Source organism: Leuresthes tenuis, unplaced genomic scaffold (genome assembly GCF_036924035.1).
Source record: "Leuresthes tenuis unplaced genomic scaffold, fLeuTen1.0.hap1 SCAF_6, whole genome shotgun sequence".
In the NCBI taxonomy this organism is placed as follows: domain Eukaryota; kingdom Metazoa; phylum Chordata; class Actinopteri; order Atheriniformes; family Atherinopsidae; genus Leuresthes; species Leuresthes tenuis.
The window spans coordinates 22,176,356-22,198,220 of NW_027325360.1; the positions used below are offsets into that span (position 1 = coordinate 22,176,356).

Genomic DNA, 21,865 nt, shown 5'->3' on the forward strand with positions numbered 1-21,865 from the left:
GAGTTAATACATGTTAATTTTTGCTCATTAAATCCTTCCAATCTCTTGCCAAGGTTCTCCTTTTTTAGGGGCTTCCCTTTGATCTTGAATTTATTACAGGTTAACCATTTGATTTCACTGGGGGGAAACTGTTGCTAAATATTTTATCTGTGTTAATAAAAGTCACAAAAGTACCCATAGAAACAAACACATGCATCAGCCTCACTTAGTCCACACTGTTAGTGTGATGCAGATGGTTTTATATCGCTCTGTTCAGATTAACAACCATATGAACGTAATAAGAAATGGTTGATCCTATATCTGCCATTGAATGCATGACCTTATATCCCCACTAATAACAGGATGCTGTGCTAGCTTCACATGTGGTTTCCCAAAGTGATATTAATTGATTGTTTCTGTAACATTCACTGAGCTTAGCAAGACACAGCTGGTGCCTTTGTGACGACAGGTATGGCTGGCTGTGAGCTTAAGAACCTCCTTAATGTATTATTCATACCCGTTTGACCTTAAAGATGGAAATGCAAATGGGTGTCAAGAATGAGAGGGATCATTGGACTTTTCAAATGTCAACTAGCCTTCCACAATTAAAACATATTCATTACAAGAACCCACAGGTCTCCCACACCCTGCTGAGATGTAAAACACCTCCAATTAACATTTAGATCATTATCACATCTCTGAAGACACTGCACACCTCCAGTTGTAATGTCTGCAATATTGTTAGCGTTATCAGGAGAGAGACTGTAAGGTATTATAACCAATAAGTGGTACCATACATTCAAGCATTACCACTGTTCCATTGTCTTCAGGATTATTATATGAGAGTTTAGTTAAGAAGTATGAATAAACGTATTTAGGGAAACTACAATAACAAGTACAGAAATCTGTAATCTGTAATGATGAACAAATGTAATTTTTTCTTAAAGTTTGCTGTGTATATCAATACTGCCATCTGCTGATAAGGTCAAATACTGCCACAACTGCCTCATTTGAAGTAAATATCCTCACTTTCAACCTGAGAGTGGCAGTAGTAACTCTAATACTCTCTCCTCCACTTAGCATATGTTGAATAGATTGAAAAAAATACATATACTGCATATTAATGATTGTGGGTTTGATTCTTTATCAGAGACATCTTTACCTCTACAACTTCTGCTCAGCCAAACATAGTGGGATATCGGTAAAAAGGGATGATGTAATCCCCCACACTTAAAAAAACAGTATATTTAAAATAAAGTAAACACAGCAGCCACGTCCTGCCAATTAATGTCTCTCTGTACCAAAAGTCACTGACACAAACTGCTCCAATCATCTGGCTGAAACATGCCTTGTTTTGCTCATACATGAGGTTCCTCAAAAACTGAAAAAGACAAAAAAGCAGCTACATTTGCAGGCATGTGTAGCAAATGTGCTGTTGAAAAGGGGAAACAAAGACTTCACATCTTTCTTTAAACTATTGTCATACATTTCAATTATATTTGAGTAACAATGCATTTTGGTCCTGTGTCGGTCACTTCAGTGATTGGCCACATGGCACAAAAGGCAACTATTAACGTTCTCAACTTGGAAGTTCCCCATGACCAGGGTGTATTTTTTAAAATATTAAATGCAATGAATAGATGAATAGGACACCTTTGCTGAAGAGGCTGTGTAGTGCTTTTTTGAACAGATGCACAATTTGTTGTGCTTCATTTCTGTTGTGATAAATTTGGTATTCATAGAAATTTTTAAACTGGATTTGATTCAATGTCATGAGGCTATGTTATTATTAAAATTTTGAGTTTTGAAATAATGAGTATTGATTGTCTGTTGTCCAGAAAGCCAAAGGTGGTTTGATCTGAAAAAGTATTTATACATACAGTGAGAGTCATCAACGTCCTCATGTCGTACCAGGCAGTATAACTACTTTAAACACAGTGTGATAAAACTAGCATGGAAGTAAATGCAATGTATTTAAGTAGGTCAGTTGATCCTCTCTGCTGAGGCCTTTCACTTACCTGCTCTGTAATGTCAGCGTTCAGCCTGTAGGTGGCAGTAAACGCAAACGCTGTGTTCACTACAGCAGAAAAAGAAGAAGAAAAAGGGCACTTTGTACACGGAAGCAGAACGGTGTTTGTCAAAATCTCCAACCTGTCGAGCTGCGTTTGTCAACGCGGATTAAGTCTTGAGTTGAAAGAAGAAACAGCTTAGTTTTGACGGGTTTGAGATTCTTCGGTGTGTGGAAACAATGAGGGCTGCTTTTCTGGTACTTTCTATATATCTGTGGTGGTGCTTGGTCAAAGGTGAGCGCAGTTTAGTATCGTTGTAGATATTTAATCATTCATTATTTGAGGGGTATTTGCTTTAATTTAATCATAATTCCTGTTGACTCATTTGGCTAGGAGCCAACAGTTATGTTCCAGAACAAATCGTACTTGCCGTCACTTGCCGCAGTTGCATTGAAATAAAATCAGGTGTTTTTTTTGGATAGTGGTATAATGTAGGTCCCTGTTGGTAAAAGAGTACAAAGATATACTCCCCAGTTTTTCGTATCGCTGTTTTGTTCAGCGTTGCCAGTTTCAGTGGATGATTTTAGAACTACGTTCAAAGTTTGCCCAAACGCATTGTTAGATTTTAGCCGGTCATCTTGGGCTGTGAATATTTTTCCACAGTGCACAGCATGCTTTATTATAGAGAGGCAGTTAGCGGCCACAGGTGGTATTTTACAATCTATTACAGCTCAGCCATAACTATATGACAGCTACAGGAAGTCATTGTCAGACAACCACGAGAAAGAGAAAATAGGAAGCTTTGTATGGCAAAATTAAACCTAAAAATGGTTTAACTGGATTGTGTCATATTGTTTAAATATACTTACAGATTACACTGTGTTTATGCCCAACCTGGATAACAAACAATTCCAAGCTGTTTTTTTCAGAGGGGAGAGGCTGTTTCCTGTTCATGTTTTCCAGATCACAGCGACTATAATCTGATAATCCAAACAAATAGGCTGAGTGAAATTAATCACTTGGGCAAGCTGATGCAAACTCCTTAGTGTCTTTTATTTTTCTTTAAATAGGAATGTAAAATAAGAAAACATAAATGGGAAAGTGTATAAGATTCAGAGCCAGGATAAATAATTGTTGGTAGTTTTAACAAATGTCAACTTTTAAAAGTCCCTGCAGAGGATTTTGAAGTGTTTTGTGGTGTACTGTATGTATTTAATTTTACTTGTATATCTGTTCACACCAATATCCGCCCCAATAACGGCAGCTGATCTCTGTCAGGGTCTTATATTGAGTCAAAAGATTGGTGATCGTTCATCATATATCTGTACTGTAAAAACAAGCAGTAAAATCTTAAAATCTTTTGCAAACCTCTGAGGGAGTTGGTGAAGGGCAACAGGTTTTGGTGTGGTATGTCCTTTCTCATAGTCTCACTGTGTTAAAAGCCTGCCAGCTCCTGCAGTTAAAACTCAAACGCAAACATTTGCGGTGGATATAAAGAGGCAAGGAATGTGTCTACTGTATGTTACATAACAGGCGTCAAATGCACATTATCAGCAATTATGACATTTATTATTAGATTGAATTACATTCTATTGCTTTACATGTACTTAACTTTTACTTTTCTTATTCACAGGGGATTCCGCAGGATCAAGTAACGATTTAGCTCAGCCAAACGAGAATCCAGCCAAAACGAAACAGCAAAATTCAGATGGAAATTCAGGCTCAGATAAAAAGAGTTCGACTCACGTAAATGATACAATGGTTGAAAATAAAACTCTACCAATAACTGGCAAAACCACAAAACAGCAAGGTAACACAGCTGCTGATCAGATTGCCCAGCCTCCAGATATTGTCGACACAGATAAAAAACCACAATCTCAGGGAGCTGGCAAAAATACCGAAGAAACAAATGCGAACGAGCAACAAGACCAGGCGCCTAAGTTGCAGCCTAAAGTAAACGAAGACAAGAAGACGCCCAGCCAAGATGAGTCAAAAGGAACTGGAACTCCTCAAGATAAAAATTCGGTGAAGTCTACAGGCTCAGATGCGAAACTCGATGTCGTAGAGCCGGGAAAAGGGGTCAGCAAGGATATAAAGCAAGGAGGAGATGACAAAAATACAGAAGATGGAGATGCAACTGAGAAAAACAACGACTTGAACAGCAAGAAGGAAACAGAAGAATTAGAAACAGATAAAAAGAAGGGAACCGAAGGAGATAATGCCAGTGACAAAAACACAGAAAATGGAGATGCTAGTGAGAAAAACAACGACTTGAACAACAAGAAGGACACAGAAGAATTAGAAACAGATAAAAAGAAGGGAACCGAAGGAGATGATGCCAGTGACAAAAACACAGAAAATGGAGATGCTAGTGAGAAAAACGACGACTTGAACAGCAAGAAGGAAACAGAAGAATTAGAAACAGATAAAAAGAAGGGAACCGAAGGCAATGATGCCAGTGACAAAAACACAGAAAATGGAGATGCTAGTGAGAAAAACGACGACTTGAACAGCAAGAAGGACACAGAAGACGAAGAGGAAACCAGAAATGGAGGAAGTGAAGGCAAAATTCAGTATGACCCATCTGGAATAAAGGAGGAGGAAAACAGTCATTTCTTTGCCTACCTTGTTTGCACTGCTGTATTGGTGGCGGTGCTTTACGTCACTTACCACAACAAGCGCAAGGTACTTGTGTTAATGTTATTCAGGCCTGTCTGAGGCATACGTCTTTTTACCACTCACTGACACACATGTACTTTTGGTTTGTCTGTTCAAAAAAATGATTGAAACACAGCTGGTTATGTTGCAGATCCTTTTTCTTTATTCCCTCTGATCTTCCCAACAGCTCATTTTGATGACCATAACAGTGCAAAAATATATCAAATGAATCCGTTCCCTGCTAAAAAAAAGTCTTAAAGCTCATTTATTTTGTTTCATGGTCGGGTGAGACTGATGCATCCTGTCTACGAGGTAAAAAGGAAGCTGCAGTCAGTGTCTGGTTGGCTTACATTAAAGACTGGAAATAGCAGACACCTACAGCCAGAATCTGACCTACAACAAGAGAAGTTGTGTACATGCAGTGCATGTGGTTTTTCTCTATTTAGAGCAAAGCTGTAGGCGGTAGCTTCATTTTCACTGCACTAAGATGAGAGTAGCATAAATGATCCCACTGAGCTCTGGAAAATACAAATTCCCCTAAAAGAAACTATTTCTGTAGTACGCTGGAAACCGTTTTAGTATCAGCGAAAACATTAAATGTCCAGGTGAACTGATTTGTATTTCCTTTTTTCACTCACAGATAATAGCCTTTGTTTTGGAAGGGAAGAAATCCAGATCCACACGTCGGCCTAAGTCCACAGAGTACCAGAAGCTGGAGCAGCATGTAAGCTGCAGATGTGAAGAAATGCATTTCTAATAGTTTGTGGCAAAATATTCTGTGACTTATACATTTTTTTGTTTCTTCCAGATTTGATCCCAGAGGCAGGATCTCAAGCCGCTGCCTGCAGCGGGTGAATACACAGCTTCTTAAAAAGGAGGAAAGCGGATCCTGGTGTTGGACACGTCTTGGGTTTACAGCACATTAAGTTCACCCTGTGTAAAGAAGACATTCTTCTATTTTGTACCTTTTAGATGTTTATTGCATGACTATGCAGATGACACTATTGCCTTATTGAGAGAATTGGTAAAGTGAAGGTGAAGTAAGCATGCAGTTTTTGCACTTGTGTTGTTATTCCACATCTGTTCATTTGGCCTGCTTAAGGTCCTGACTCAGGATGCAGCTATGGCAAATTAGCTGTTTGGGTTCCAGTCTTCTTTGTATGGCACAGTAAAGATTACAACTTGTACCTAAATGTGCCATCTCACAGTGTCAGATATGTGTGTTAATGCCTGTTAATTTATGTCTTTAAATCAGTGTGTGTTTTGTAATTTGTGCTGACAGGTAATGCATAGTTGCCTTTCTCTGGCCAGTTTTGGTTGATTTTTATTTTTTTTAACTTGAACCACTTTATGGGTTGGGACTCTTAATTTGAAAAGGTGATTTGAGGGGACTGCTTTGCTTTGACTGCTGGGAATGTGATATTAGAACATGTATTTTTGTGGCTAAAGGCCACTAATACAGAAGGTTTAAGTTTTCCACTTGTGTAGATGTGCGTTTATGTTCAGAAATGACAGATCTGTGCCAAATTGTGAATGATATTACTGTGATTTAATGTGTGGCTCTTGTATTGTTTGTTTCTGTAATGGTTTCTTTCTAGCATGAGGTGGGCAAAGACAGAAGGCTCTATAAAAAGAAATTAAACGCGGTTGCTTCTTGGCAGGAGTAAGCCCATATCACCATTCAGTAGAAAACATGTTTTTATTGAGACATTTTCAAAGGATATTGAACATATTTATGTATATATTTTAAAAGACATTCCTCTAGTTCTTCAAAAAATGAAGACACCAGTATTGCACGCTGTAATGAAGACATAAAAAAGGAAATAATCTGTTCTGTAATAAGGAATGACTTTTCAAACATCCTGCTCTTTTACTGCATATCAGACTGGAAGCTGAGCGGTTGAGTGGATCTCCCCAAATAAAAGCTGGTTTTTTTGTACTTTTTCTCCTGATATGAACTGGCTTGAGTGCTGAAGAGATTTGAGGTCGATCATATGCAAATCTAACATGATGGTGCAGTGAAAGTAACTAAACAATGCCAGAGACTAGTACTGCATTCAAAAGATATCAGGTAAAAGTAGTCATCGTCCACAAAATAAATCCAAGAGGCAGCCACTAGAGCACTGGAGCTAGACAAGAAGAATATACTTTTTTAAACACATTTTTTCTCCAAGCTGTGCTTTTTGTGGAATACAAGAGGAGTGTTGCATCTCCTTTGGGGTCAATAGGCAAAATAGTTGGTAACAAATAGTTTTTAAGTGACATAGCTAAGTGATGCCACATCTTACTGTGACAGGAGCATGTCAAACACATCTTGTCCAACTTCCTGAAAGTTCCCTTCTCAGCACTAAAATGTGTCCTTGTAAATGTCGCCTCAGTTTGATTCTGGAAAGCAGTTTTTTTTTCAAATTCAGGTGAAACATTTATCTGCGCTTCACAAATATGAGTTCAGAGAGATGCAAGGTGGAGGATTCTGTTCTATTTTTTTAAGCTTTAATTTCAATCCACGTGACAACTTGAATGAAAACCAGAGGCCAAATTAGACAAATGTTTAAACAGTGGTACATTTATATCTATTCAGAGATTGAAAAAACATATACTTGATGGGATGTTCAAGTACACTTAGACACGTCAAACTATCCCAGTGCGCATTATTATGGAGGCCCAGCATTAAGCCTGTCCATCCTTAACTAGAAAGTTGTTTTGTGGCTGATGCCACAGTACGTGAGTGTGGGGACCCTTAAATCAGTGAGAACCAAAATATTTCCTCAGAGAGGCACCATGTTCCTGGCCTCCAGCTCGTATAAATCAGGTATCTCTCCAATGGAAGAAGACACCATTCGCACGGAGCTGCACCCACGAAGCTCCGTCTCGTACTGGATGAGCTGCTTCCAGAACCCATTATTCGGTCTCACCACGGGTCGACAGCTCTTCACCCGGCTGTGGGCCTCCAGGAGAGTCGCCCCGCGGTGCCTCATCAGATAAGCCATGCACAGGGCTGCGGAGCGGCTCACTCCGGCTTTGCAGTGCACCAACGTGCGCCCGCAGCGCTCAGCTGTAGTCTCTATTTTATCTGCCACCTCGTCGAAGTGGTCTCTAAGAGGAGATAAAGGGGAGTCAGAGACCGAGATGTGGATATACTCCACACCTTGAGGTGGGGAGCGGCTCTTGGTCTCAGTAACATTGATGATGCAGGTGATCCCGTTTCCTGTCAACTGGGAGGAGTCACCAGCCGCTGTGCCGTTACTCAGATACAGGTGCTCGGTGACTCGGCACAGGCCCGAAAGACCTGCGAGACCCGACTGATGCATGACTTTAAATGTCGCAAATTTGCGCCATCACATGTCACAGAGGATGTTGCCACACTGAGTAATATGGCAACCGAGGAATGCCAAACTTACACGAACACACGTGCTTGGCGCCCCCCGCTGGCAGGCGTTTTTATTACAGGGGCCAAATCAAGAAGAAAGCTACTCAAATGTTTTTCAGTGCTGTTCATTTTCAGAGTAAAATCTAAACTGTGAACACAAACCAACACAAAGCATTGTTTGTCCAGGCCTACATTTGATAACTAGCACATTTACAGTAATGGCTTGGAATCAGGAAAGTGAGGTGAGTGCAGGCAGCCGTGCAGACAGAGAGGACGCTTTTTAAAATTTTTATTGCACTTTATTGATGATTTTATGCAAACATAAATTGAAATTGAGTTTAATATGAATATTTCACAGATACTCCAAAACTGCACAAACACTAATTTGAGAGAAGTGTGTGCCTTAGAGCAGCTTCCTCAAAGCACACTGCTTTGCATGTTTTCCATGCTTCCCTGGCCCAGCACACCTGATTAAAATGAATGAGTCTTCATCATCCTGCTGCAGAGCATAAATAGCTAAAGAGCTGATCCATTTATTTGAATCAGGTGTGTTGGAGGAAGAACACATGGAAAACATGCAGGGCTATGTGCCCAGAGAACCAAGGTTGGGAAACACTGCCTTATTGTAGTGAAGTCTTCTCGAGTGTGTTTTCAAGGTGGAGAGCCACACTGCTGGACAGGCTCTTGTGTATTTACTCTAATCTTGTTCCACATGTATATTTACATTATACTGACCAAACAGATGTAATGTAGATAACTAAAGCCCTTATATTTAGGATTCTTGTCCTTCTGCATAATAAAATATCCTATTTTCAATGCATTCGGTCAAACCTAATCTCACAGTCCTCTGTGTTGCATTGCTTTAGTCAGATATGTCATCAGTGAACGCCAGAGTGTCTATTCCACTGGCAGACACACGTGCCAAATGACAGACGAGGTGGTAAGCTTTGAGTTGAGAGCGGTTTCTTTTTCTGCACAAAGATTTTTGTTTAATAAAAGCTTTTATTAATCAAAATGCAGAACTTCCAGCAACTTCTCTTGGGTGTTTTTCTTGTCAAGCTGAGAATACCTCCCTGTTCAAAATGTACCCAGCTGTTGATCTATTGTCATTAAATTCACTATTTTCTTTGCTCACATTGGTATTTCTTTAATCCATCTTTACTACAGTTTATGGCAGCTTTAATCTTTCTTTCTTTCTTTAGTTCCAGATTTTTCTGTGTGGGATTTATTTTGTCTAAAACAATCTTCAGTGTAAATCTTAAAATGTGAGCACTTTACCTTAAATAGGAGGGCAGAACAAAATAATACTTTAACTGTGTGAAAAACTAAGTAGACCACAGCACACGATTACAGCAGAGCACTATAGTGCGTCTTGATTTGAGGTGGTTGCAGTGCATTAGCTGCTGGTGCCTGCAGACAGTCCTCTGTTGCCCAGGAAACACAGATGGTGGATAAAGGGGGCGCATACAAAGGACCATAAACCTGTGGCAGCAGCTGGGGACCGAGACCGCTGATTAATTCAGGTCTGCGCAGTCCGGCTCAGTCAAAGAAGCCACTGTTCTCATTAATACCTTCAGATCATTTGCTTTGTCCAGCGGCTTCCGTCTCCACTTTATGTCGCTTTGCCTGGACTGGACTCCTCGTCAGTACGCAGCTGTTGTTGGCACTCCCACATCTGCTTGTCTCAGCTCGGCAGCCATGTAGAGGACTCTCAGCCTTACTTGCGACTCGGTCCGAGGAGCGAACAGCTTTCTCCAGCAGGCATTATTACTGCACTCACTCAACGGATGTGAGAACGTCGAGCATCTTGCCCTCGGGATGGGAGAAGAAGATGAAGGAAAAGACAAAGAGGCAGCGATATTTTCGCACCGTGTGACGCTGTGGTATAGGTGCATGGAACCTGAAGATAACTGGGTAAGGGATAAAACACATTATTTATAATTGTTCTGTTATACTTTTACATTAAACTTTAAAAATGTTTTTCTGTGATGATCAAACAATTTCAGTTGGACTGAGGATACCTGTTCTTAAGCAGGTTACACACTGACTTCCTTATTGCAGGAGGGCCTGTGAATCCTGTGCATGGTTTATGTAGATATGGTTATTTAAAGAAAAGCTATTTCTGACTTTGGTTTAGGCACTGCTACACAAGCAATATACAATAATAACCTGCCTACATGGTCTTTCACAAGCAGAGTGAGGCTACAACACAAATCTGTTGTCACCACACTATTTTGCACTGATTTTCCAAAGCTGTTTTTATGCAGTTGTGAGGCAAAGTGTGGCATTATGAAAACTATCAAAATAATAAATTCCACCTGCTGATGATATGTTAAACTTCTTTGGGTTTGGTTTTTAGGTACGCTTGTAATGTTACATGGACTGGATTCATTTTCATAGCAGCTGACACCTATCAGGACGATGGGAGGATCCAACAGGACAGGTTATGTGTACCGGCTGGATCGCCTTTGTTAAAATCACCAGGGAGGTTCATTTTCTTTTTAGATCAATTGAATAACATTAAACCCACAGTCTGTTATATTTGAGTGAAGTCAAGTAACTTGTTTTATCAGTCTTTGCTTGTCTCAGAATAAATAAAAAGCAGTGAGCAGAAACTATAGATTGCAAGAACATGTAGCCTGATGCCTTTGGGCATCTTGTGAGGACAGCTGGATTGCATCCCACTTTTCTGCTGCTTTGTGTTATGTGTTCTTCTCCAGTTACACTGATGAAAAAGCAGAGAAGGATTCGACAGAACCACATTGTATCCCTGGTGGCATCGCTTCATCGTCCTCTGCTGTGCTGCCTCACTGACCGGTACTGGATCTGTCAGATTTACACCACTGTGACATTTATTTCCCTTATATTCACTTTACACTCTACACTGTGACTTGTTATATAAGTCTAGATGAATACAAACTACAGGGCCAGTTTTTATGGGTCCTTTTGCCCACATGCAATATGTGCCCTTGTGTATTTGTGTTTAGCTTCTGCACTGGTGGAGATTGTGGATAAATGACAAACAGAGATTAGTTATGTGTTAAATCACTGCCATATCTCCTGTTATAAGCTGCTGTCCTATCCAGGATTATGGTAAAGAAGGGAAGATAAAACGGCCTCAAAGTACAAACCATGACAAAATATGATTTACATAATCCACGTCTAAGATTCAACATTTTGCATGATTATTCCAGAAGGAAAACAATTATGTGCATGTTCGTCAGAGTGGGGCAAAAATGTATCTTCTAACAGCATGTTGTATAGAAGAGATCAACAGGAAAATGTTCATGCTATGATCTGAAAAGCCTGAAAAACTAACCATTATTCACCGTATCTGCACTGTTTCTCTTGCAGTGACTGACACATGGTGCCATTTCAGCTGTCCTGGACCTTGAGAGGAAGAAAATCCATTTTAGGGTTTCCTCAACAAGAGACAACTACTGCTGCCCCTGTTTATCAGTGAAAAGACATGATAATTCAGCCATTACTTTGCATCGGTAATCCATGTGATAAGATTTAGCAGGAAGGTATTTCATGGGTGGTGTTCAATCCCTTCCTGGGTTTTTTTTGTTTGTCGTCGCTTTATCTGCCCCTCTCTCTCTTAACTGCTGATGTTTTCTTCAGTTAACCTCTTTACTCTGTCATCTGGTTTACTTTATCTAACAATTTACTCAATTCTCCCTGTATAAGACGAGCCTCACTAAAAAAAAGAGTTTTGCTATTTGCTATTTTGTGCGTCATTTTATGAAAGCTACCATGTATTCATACCAGATTTCAGACTTGGAATATTTTTTTATGTCAGGCATGTAAGGACAAAAATATTGTATTGCAGAGTGTATAACAATGACTGTTTTCTACCCTCTAATAAGGTGTGATTCTCACAGTTTTGTTTGCTGAGAAACTGCTTAAGTTTGGTGTGATTCAAACTGATTATTTTTACAGCACTATTCACAAGACGTTCTGTAGTGTGTGTGTGTGTGTGTGTATGTGAGTGTGTTTGTGTGTCTGTGTGAGTGCATGTGTTTCTTTGCATGTGCTTCATTTGTGTAGGCGTTTGTACTCGTATGTGTGCATGTGTGTCACGTTAGTCTGATACAATTTATTTGTAATGGGCCTCAAGCTGAAACTACATTTCCTTTAGTCACTGGATGTACCAGATAAGGGAAAAATATTATTTACTAATGATTTTTAGCATTTGTTACAGCCTCACTAAAGCAGTAGTTACACTTGTGATTTAGATCACAAGGATGTCATTGGAAATTAGGGGTGTGCGGTTTTCTAAATGATGCCTGCTGGCATAAATTAAACTGTCCTGATGCCAGCAGCGCCATCATTTAACACTTAACCAAATTACTGCAAATGCTAATAATTATGTGTAAATAGCCTTTTACCCAAGCCTGGATTGTACTAACAGTATCTGACTAATATCTAACAATACTAATGTCGGCTAACAATTGGAGGATTACTAACATGTGTTGAGAATGCTGACGGCTTGCATTTCTAACCCACTGACTAACCCTCTGCTTTACGCCCGCAGTCTAAGGCACACACTTCTCTCAAATGATCCTGCAATCCTTCTGTTAGAAATTCCCTATTCAGATTAATTATTCAAGGAGACAGGATGCTCATTGAAAAAATGCTACAGGGAGGATACGAAGAAGGGTTTCAGGACCTGGAAAGGGAAAAGTTATTGACCACAGGGGAAAAAGAACTGCAGCTGATATCAAACTGGGTTGACCACATACTGAAGGAGATTTTTTTGAAAATTTAATTTCTAATCTGATATCAAATAGTTTCATTCCACAGGTTTAATGGACATCTTTTAGGGACCTTTTTTTTTATTATCTCCGAGTGTGATCTGTGTGGTCAACCTCTGCAGGTGAGTGCCTGGCTTGCTGTCATTACATGTTGTACAGTAAGACAGACGCCACGCAGACCTCAGCTCCCATACTAACCCCTTCTGATGTCGATACTAACAATGGTGAGGCTTTAACAGTCAACCTGTCGCTCTTACTAACATCTTGCTGTTTGATTATTAAGTAGACTGAAGCATGCCTTGTAGTACCAGTAATGTTCATTCGATCACATCACACGGGAATTGTTGTCCAAAACATCTTCTTGTGTGACAAGTGTGTGGTTTTAACGTTGGGCAATCCAGCAAGGAACAACAGAGGTTTTGTCTCCTAAAACTTAGTTACTAACCTGAGGAGCTTTTCGAAGCTCTCTGCAAACTAACACACTAACCGACTAATAATCTAACAAAAACTAACTATGACACTGACTTTGTGCCTAATGAGAGAATCAGTGGCACACCCTGACACTAAAGAGCTGCATCACTTACTAATGGTTTTAAGAGAAACGTTTGTGCTTGACTGTGTGTTTGAAGTGTGTATGCATTTGTACAGAATGTGTGTATTTGTGGAAAGTGGAAGTTTTGAACTCAACAACTCAGTACCTGATTTTGTCCTCATAAACAATCTTTTGAAATAGCAGCACAGATTGTATTCTTCAGATTAATTTGGTTAAGTGTCCAAATACCTTTATATATCAGCTGAGGTGAGCATCAGAATATGAATAAAATGTAGTGGTCAGCTGTGAACTTCCCAAATAAAACACTGTAGAAAATCCACAAATATAAGAAATGTAAATGGATTTGTTTTTCATTTGTCTTAACTCTACACCTTTGCTATAAGATGTTTTCACATTAAAGTAAAGCATGTTTTTGGCGTATTGTTTGTTTTCTGACACATGAAAAATGTAACGGATGCAGGCAACAGCTTAAACTGTCCACAACAACGGAAGTTGCAGCTGAACTCTGTTAATGAACATGTGATCTGCATCAATCAAGAGAAAAAAACACTTCTTTTAAATAACTTTCTTTATTTCTATGGTGATATGAGGTAAATAACATGTTACTCTCTTGGTTTACAGTAGTAAGCATGAATCATAATGTCTGTCAACAGTCTGTGAGATCTCAACACTCAAGGTTGTTAAGTTGTCCGTATTAAGTTTGACTAAAATTAATTGTGGGCTGCTGGACTCAAACTTTACCTCTAACTTTAACTATAAAGTATTGAGTCTTAACCTGACCATTAATTCATATTAAAAAATCATGCGTTGCACCTAACCAGGACCCTGAAGACATTTTGACTCATTAGGACCAGGTTTTGGTAGTAATGAGAACTATGGTCCAGATAAGGTCCACGTTTCCAATGAAAAATATCCTGAAGAGGTGACAAAAATGAATCCACACACACACCTGTGCTCATTTCAAACTTTTAGTCATTTTCAAAGTAATAACAGGGATTTTGTGATTCCTTTGGAATCACAACATTTGATTTGTCGTTACTGTTAAAATTGCTTGTCTGTGTGTCTCTGCACTGTTTGGGATCTAAAAATAATTCAAAGTCTTTACAAAGTCTTATATTATTAAGATGCAAATAACCTATGTGTGATCATCTTTATTCAAACTTTTTCTTTAAAAAAGTACATAAATACATATGTTTTTGATAAATGTATTTAAGTACTTTTGATAGCTGATACTACAGGATCACTGTTACATTGGTCAAGATATACACAACAAAGCTGACCAGCTGCATGTCGCCATATTGATGGGAAGCTCACATTTCATAGACACGGAGTTACAGCAGGGGGCAGCAGCTCATCGGGTTGAAGGATTTGGCAATTTCTCTCCCATGTGAGCTCTGCCACCGACTCATTTCATTTTCAGCCGATAGTTACAGTTAGATTTCTGCAACTGATATTATGTTTTCAGACTATTTACTAATCAATTTGACTATATTAATCTATCTTAGACAAAATTTTGTTTGTGTGGTTTCATTTAATGAATGTTTCTAGCAGTGAATCACAGTAGATGCTTGTCAGGTCAGCATAAAAATAAAACACTGGTCAGGAATGCCAGTGGTGAGATTTGTAACCGCAGAATTTGTACAAGTGTAAGAGAAATAAAGTTTTCCTGTAAACATGAACAACAAATTGTCTACGTGCTTCTTCATTACTTACTGGCACAGTTTTTTCTCTCAGACCAGAACAGTAATAACTATTTGTCATTTCATTCAAAGTACTTAATCGATAACTTTGTAGCAGAAGTGGTCTAAATACATGGCCTGGAGTCCATTTCTTTATATTTGACTGCAGCTGAATAATGTGTCCCAGAACACGAACATTTAAACAATAACTAAAAAATGTGCAGGGTTGTGGGTGGGACAGAAGGAGAGAAACACACTGTGAGGTGCCCCTTCATTCCAGTCTTTGTCCTCTGCTTGTGTGAAGAAAATGGGGCTCTACTCTGCCCCCAAAATGAGCCCGATGCGATCCAGATGACTGGGGTTTCCAAAGGTAGGAGTAGCGGGGCCCGGGTCTTCATGGGTCAGCTCTAATTCACCACAGAGCTCAGAGACTTATGTCTTAACACACTCAAAACCCCTAACAGAACAGTAAGGCTCCACTTAAAGTCTTAAATATCACACAAATTCCAGTTCAAAGGCAGGTATGTTGGGATGAAAAACATTTATCGGCTTAATGATGTCTCCAAGAGAGTGGTTACTTTTGAAAACACCCAAGGGCTCAAGTTTACGGAAACACAGATATAGATAACACAGAGACAATTGTATCCCAGAAAGAGATGTAGAGGAAAAACACAGAGGGCTGACAAGCAATAATTTCAAAATGATATAATTGTTTCAGAATTTCTCAAATAATCGGCTGTCATTTACTTCAATTTACTCTTTGCTTAAGTGAAACTGTGTATTTGAGAGCACAGTGCAAATGTGCACATGTGTTTACATGTGATGATGACGTGTGATCTGAAGCTGCTCTCTGAAACCAGAGCCTCCATCACTGGTAGGATATCTACAGAAATAACAACTCATTGCTTCAAGCAGAATTTTTTGGTAAGTTGTAAAAGATGCTTGGGATGAAGGAGAAGAAAAGAAGTGATCACGGTAAGTTTTTCTCTCTTTGTGGTGCTGTAATCAGTACTGCACAGTTTAAAATAGTAAATCTGCTCAAAGACAGTTCAAGCGCTGAGAAGAGATTGGTTTTCCTGCAAGCGCGTGTGTGTGTGTGTTTGAGTGTGTCTCTTTGTATAGTTCAAATGAAGACATGTGAATCCAGTTACTATATTGTTATGGGATTTCTATTTTTAGGACACACATCTTATTCTGGCTTGTTGTTGTCAAAAGTATTTTCAACTTCCTAAGATCTAGCATCCTGACATGATGATGCAGAGTCTCATTATACAGACACATAATCCCCATATGATAAATATTTTTTTTCTTTTCAAAAACTACCTTTTTTTTTAAGGTAATTCTTAGATTTTATATCTATCAGGTCATACTCATCCCAAATAGTTAAAAAAGTTAAAAAATAGTTAAAAATAATTAAAAAGAGTAACAAGTGAATTAATAAAATGTCCAAAAAGTTTCCATGATTTCCAAAATGAATTTCTACTTTGCATTAGTCCATTTTAAATAAGATTCAGCTCAGTGAAGACAGCAGTATGTCTGGAGCACGTTCACACATGAATTCTTCCTCACATATTCGAGCTTTAACCTACATTTGTGGCTGGCACGGCAAATTGTGTGAACAGACAATGGTTTCCGAGAGTCTTCCTAAGCCCGTGCAATGATTTCAATGATAGAATCATGCTTGTTTTTTTAATGCAGTGCTGCCTTAGGGCTCAAAGTTTCCAGGCATTCAATAAGGATTTTAAGCAGTGTACCTGAAGATGTCTCCAGATTCTCTGAATCTTTTGATGATGTTATCTACAGTAGACAATGCAATATTCATTCATTCAGTCTTCACAATCTTACGATGAGAATCAATATTCTAAAATTTTGCAATCTGTAAATGCAGTTTTGCAGATTACTGAAGATCTACCCATCTTTATGTTCCTCAAGCTGTTTCTTTTTACTTGTAATGAGATGTGCTGCTGCCATTCAAGATTAACTAAAAACTTTCACGAAAAATGTCCCACTTTCAACATTTATGTTTTCCATGCTCTATTGTGAATGAAATTTTGGTTTATACGATTTGCTAATCATTGAGTTCTCCTTTAATTCACATTTTCCACAGTATTCCAACTTTTTTGGAATTGGAATTGGGGGTCATAGTTTACATGAGCGAATATGTCTAGACCAGAGCAGTTAATGGTGGTTCGGTTATAAAGACACTAAGATCTTCTTAAAAAAACTCATGCCTATTAGCAAAATTTGTTTGCAGTTTCTTTCTTTATTAAACAAGTCTTTCCATTTGAGCTGCAACTCTCTCTATATATCATAAAGTTAGCCCTTGCACATACAGACTAGGGTCTGATGTGGCCAGCACTATTATTCTGGGACCCAATAAAAGTACTGTAGAACAGGAATGGAAGATGAGAGTGGTAAAATTTAGGTTAAATATATAATAGAGGCTTTAACACAAGGACAAGGGGAGATGAAGGAATTTGTTTGCAACCTTTTTAAATATTTCAAAAAGAGGAAAATGTAACTAATATCTGAACAGTGCGATAACTGTCTTAACCAGGCTGCAAGTTTCTTGCAACATCCAAGGACTGATATAACTTCTCGGCTGCAAGACACAAGATATAAAGTGATTCAAATACTGTGGAACATCTGAAAGCACAGGCTGTTGTTCCATCTAGTGTGGCAAAATTTATTTTATACGCAGATTTTTGTTCAGTGTGTAAAAGTATGACTAGTTTCTTCTCTGATTCTTGTTGTTTCTTCTTCCTTCATGTCTATTTTTCCTGCCTCTGAATGTTTAAGTAATCTTGCGTTAATCTATTCAACACATGATCTGCTCCCATTAAATTATTTTGCACATGATCTGCTTGGCAATACCACTGCTCCCACCCATCTGAGTCTTTCTACCACTCAGTCCGGTTAATAGTGTGAAAATCGTGATATTAAGTCAGAGACCTGGTAGTTCCTAAATTTCCTCCTTTTCCTTGCCTGCATCAGCCAACATTTATAGACTAGATAAGCGGGCAGTCGGAGGGGTCCAATCTGTCCTGCTGGCTGGTGAGTGATGGACAGTAATTAAAAGTTGGCTAATAACCTCTTCACACCTGACATTTCAACAGGGAGGTCCTGGACACCATTATCTACATATAGATTAAACAGCGTAATTGGCAGAGAGATAGGGTTAAGAGGATTGCGAAAGGAAAAGGAAAAAAAAAAGGCCAAGCCATTGCCAAACCATTAAGCAGAATATCTGAGTGACACTCTGATTTTGTTCCTCTTGCTAATGCGACAGGAATTGAGCTGAACTAAAATGCTAAATGAATGAAGCCTATCTCGGTGTGGTTATTACCGGGGCAAACATCGGCCATGGAAAATAGCTTTAATTTCATAATAATTGCTAGATGGACGTGACTCGTTAGAGACACAACATGTCATAGGAGAGAGGAAGAGGGAGGGGCGAAAGGGAGGACAGGAAAAACTCCTCTAGGAATAAATGCAGTCAGTTGGTCTGCAGAATTCATGCTCCCACACACTGCCATTTGCACAAACTCACTGATAAGTGGACTGGTGAGATGAAAATGAAGGAAATTAGTTGCAGTGTCATTAGAAGGATTGAAATATGAAATACTTAATTAAAAAAAAGAAATACATTCCTGAATGACTTTCTGCAGAGGTTTGAAGTTCCCAAAGCTGAACACAATTATATTTCTCACTGTTTCCCCAACACTAACAGGCTTATAAAAATTTATTATATTTTCAAACTTAGAATTTCTCATAATATTACAAATGAATGTGATATTTGGTCGAAAAAGCAGCCACTCTCGGGGTCTGTGTTTCCCTTACTGTACAGTGAAGCCTTTTGTCTGCTTGCTTTTTTAGTATTTTGTCATTTTGAACAGTGTGACAAAAAAAAATTAAAAAAGAATTAGAATCGTTTTGTAGATTCACAGAAGATTAATGCTATTTTCATATAGCTAAATTAACATGTAAAGATATTATTGCCTGCAGCCAGTAAGATTAGTTGATTGTGAGCTTGTGAAACACCCCCCACCCCTCTCAGACAAGCACATTATTACAAAGAACATCATCAAAAACCCAAGAGGTGCTTTTTAAGTAAACTAGTACTGGTTTCGATCTTAGCCCCAAATGTAAAACTTTTTTCGCATACTCTAATCTTCCAGGCTAGCATAACAGATCAATACGCAAATGTAAATTAGGCCGGAATCTCTCAGTTCCTCACTGATTTCCAATGGGTGTTAGACCTAAATTGGTAGACTTTAATTCCTCTAACTGCAACTCGATTCACAAGTAACACTTATGGCATTATGTAGTACGATACAGAACTGTACAGTACGGTACAGAACAGCTTTTCCCTGTTTAATTTTCCATTACAGATAATATCCCCTCACTGTGAGCAAGATCAGCTGTTTATCACTGCAGTGTTTTTGAAGCTGTGGTGACACAGATGAGACACAACTTCCCTTTGTGTGTTTATTAAATTACATTGACTCAGCAGAGGCTTCTATCCAAAGCAACTGTTAAGTGAGAAGTATAGAGGAGTGTATAGTAGCTATTGCACTGAATGAGTTTGCGACAGGCTTGTAATTGAGAAGGGTTTTAATATTTTACAGGATAGATCATGACAACTGAGTGTTACAGAGTTCAATTCTGGTCAGCAGAGAAACAAAGATTCTTCTGTGAACCCATACTCGTGGATAATAAACACGCTCCATGCATAAAAATCAGATATCCATTATTTACGTTATAAATTGTGTGCCAGACTTTTAAATGACTTAACAGCACAAGGAGGTGTGTCGGTGAGTGTGTGCTGCCGCAGAGAACCATTCACATATACGGGTACTGATTCTGTCGGACCAATCAGCAGTCTGCAGTGTTTCCACGTCACCGCGTAGTATCGGCTCGGTTCGCTTGGAACCCCGACTGAGATGGAACCAAAAAAAGTGCCAGTATCAGTTACATGGTACAGTCTGCAATGGACTGTCCTCCTTTGAATAATGAGCCCATGGAACAAATAATCTATAAGGTTGTATGGATTTGAGGGCTTGTTGTTGTACAGTAATTACAGCAATCACATTGATCTCTTTTAACTTTTCAAAAAGGCTAATATGCCATAACCTCATGACTAGATTAAAAAGAAAAAAAGATAAGATTAAAGAAAATCCAAACAAGCCTAGATTAAAACTCCTGAACAAATGTTTGTTACATATTCATTCTTGGTATCAAAATTTAATTTCTGCTATTGTTAGATCCATGTTGCTCCTGCATCTGAATTTGGTTCTGTGGTCCACAATACAAAGGTAGAACTAATAAGATTTGAATAGATCTTTCATAAAAGGATGTCTGTGATGGATGGAAAGTCAGACAACATTTCCTTAAAGCAGTAAAAGGGAGTCTGTCCACACACCTCAGTCTTAACACTTTGATCCTGCAACTCTATCCATTTATGATACGATAGTGGTGTGGAACTGTGGGTGAGAGGAACAAACTGAAAAACACCCAACTTCCTTGAAATGATTATTTTCTTCTTCTAGCATAAATCAGACTGACAACAATAATGACCAAAACATGCAGTCAAACAGTAAATGGTTGCCTTAAACCCTGCCAGGTAATTTTTCTGTGTTTTTCTGACTATTATTATTAGTCAATAATGAATATAAGTACTCTCTCAAGCAATGGAAGGTAATTTGGTCAAATTGTTGATGGCTTAAGGTTTTTGGCTTATTATTTCCTCCACCTTAAATGGCAATTACTGAGCTGTTTGATGCAATAGCTTTTACTCAATAGTTGCTCTTGTCATTTTTCTGCATAAGCTCTCCATTGAGAGACATTTTACAATGTTCCTTTGTAGCCCATTAAAAAAAAAAGGTTTAATGGTAATCTTTGTTACAAAATAAGACACCGATAAGATGTCTTAATGTACGTCGCTATCGTCATAGTATATAACACTAACATTATGAAATTTGTTAAAAGAATACAACACGCATGCTCATTGTGTTTTATGTATCAAACAAATTGCCATTTTGAATAAAAATTAACCAAAAACAAAAAAAATTGTATTGATTAGTTGCATAATTACTTAACATCTTAAGTTCTTAAGAAAATGAACATGTTAACCCTCTTTGTACAAAAAGCAGCATGTTTTTTCTCTCAGTGTAGGCTTTCTCTTTCAAAAGACCCAAGTGTCCAACCACAGTGCAACCCAAAGTGTTAACTGTTAAAAACCTGCCAAGTAAAATAACACAAGCTATTTTCTTCCAACGGAAACTGCACCTCCTCCATCAGTGTTAGATAAGAAATAGACAAAATGCTCAGAATTGTTATGCAGATTCAAATATTTAGATAGCTGTCACATTCAATATTCAAGTGGGGTTCAATATCTTAATATTTTTAGACTATTAAAATTCTTATGATACTGTCTTCCCTCTCTTTAGAGAGATTGTGAAATTTTAATTCATATCTACAGTGAGTAATCTCCATTGCAGCTAATCCATAAAAAACATTTGGTTGAGATTTCTGGATGACATTTTCACTAGTTCCAGTTAAAGGAACGAGAAGTTGGAAAGCAGTTATCTTCTACCCCACTAGATGTCCCTGTTGCTTTATTCTAGAGCCTGGACTGTGTATCTGAGCCATCTGTCCATGACTTGTCTCTCCAGACCCTGGGTTCATCTATCATGTGCAGAGGTGCTAGTCTTTTTAAAATCAAACAAGAAAACATTTCTTTACCCACCCCACTGTTCATCTGTTTTTTCGTCTTCCCATTCCCATTCTATACATTCTATTCCTGCCTCCTTCTCTCTGTCTGTCTCTCTCTGTCCTTCTGCCTTCGATAAAAGGATCAC

General features: G+C 38.5%; 2 protein-coding genes and 1 long non-coding RNA gene across 3 annotated transcripts; 2 read left to right on the forward strand and 1 right to left on the reverse strand.

Annotated features, from left to right (window-relative positions):
• Nucleotides 1-2,075: 2,075 nt before the first annotated feature.
• Nucleotides 2,076-6,326, forward strand: tgoln2 (trans-golgi network protein 2). The gene is made up of 4 exons (XM_072388244.1): nucleotides 2,076-2,282; nucleotides 3,622-4,673; nucleotides 5,287-5,370; nucleotides 5,455-6,326. Exons 1-4 carry the CDS (start codon nucleotides 2,228-2,230, stop codon nucleotides 5,458-5,460), a joined length of 1,197 nt encoding a protein of 398 aa, XP_072244345.1. The 5' UTR covers nucleotides 2,076-2,227; the 3' UTR covers nucleotides 5,461-6,326.
• On the reverse strand, nucleotides 6,327-7,998 carry LOC140310090 (dual specificity protein phosphatase 18-like). Its single transcript, XM_072388245.1, has one exon. It carries the CDS (start codon nucleotides 7,955-7,957, stop codon nucleotides 7,415-7,417), a length of 543 nt encoding a protein of 180 aa, XP_072244346.1. The 5' UTR covers nucleotides 7,958-7,998; the 3' UTR covers nucleotides 6,327-7,414.
• Nucleotides 7,999-9,416: 1,418 nt separating this feature from the next.
• LOC140310091 (uncharacterized) lies at nucleotides 9,417-13,737 on the forward strand. The gene is made up of 3 exons (XR_011916420.1): nucleotides 9,417-9,930; nucleotides 10,376-10,833; nucleotides 11,371-13,737. It is a non-coding gene; the product is annotated as an uncharacterized lncRNA (long non-coding RNA).
• Nucleotides 13,738-21,865: the final 8,128 nt, after the last annotated feature.

Bases quoted from the DNA above. Each gene is read 5' to 3' on its own strand.
- LOC140310090 (XM_072388245.1), bottom strand. From the start codon at position 7,957: ATGCATCAGTCGGGTCTCGCAGGTCTTTCGGGCCTGTGCCGAGTCACC.
- tgoln2 (XM_072388244.1), top strand. From the start codon at position 2,228: ATGAGGGCTGCTTTTCTGGTACTTTCTATATATCTGTGGTGGTGCTTG. The intron at 2,283-3,621 runs GTGAGCGCAGTT...TCTTATTCACAG, and splicing joins GTGGTGGTGCTTGGTCAAAG to GGGATTCCGCAGGATCAAGT. The intron at 4,674-5,286 runs GTACTTGTGTTA...TTTCACTCACAG, and splicing joins CTTACCACAACAAGCGCAAG to ATAATAGCCTTTGTTTTGGA.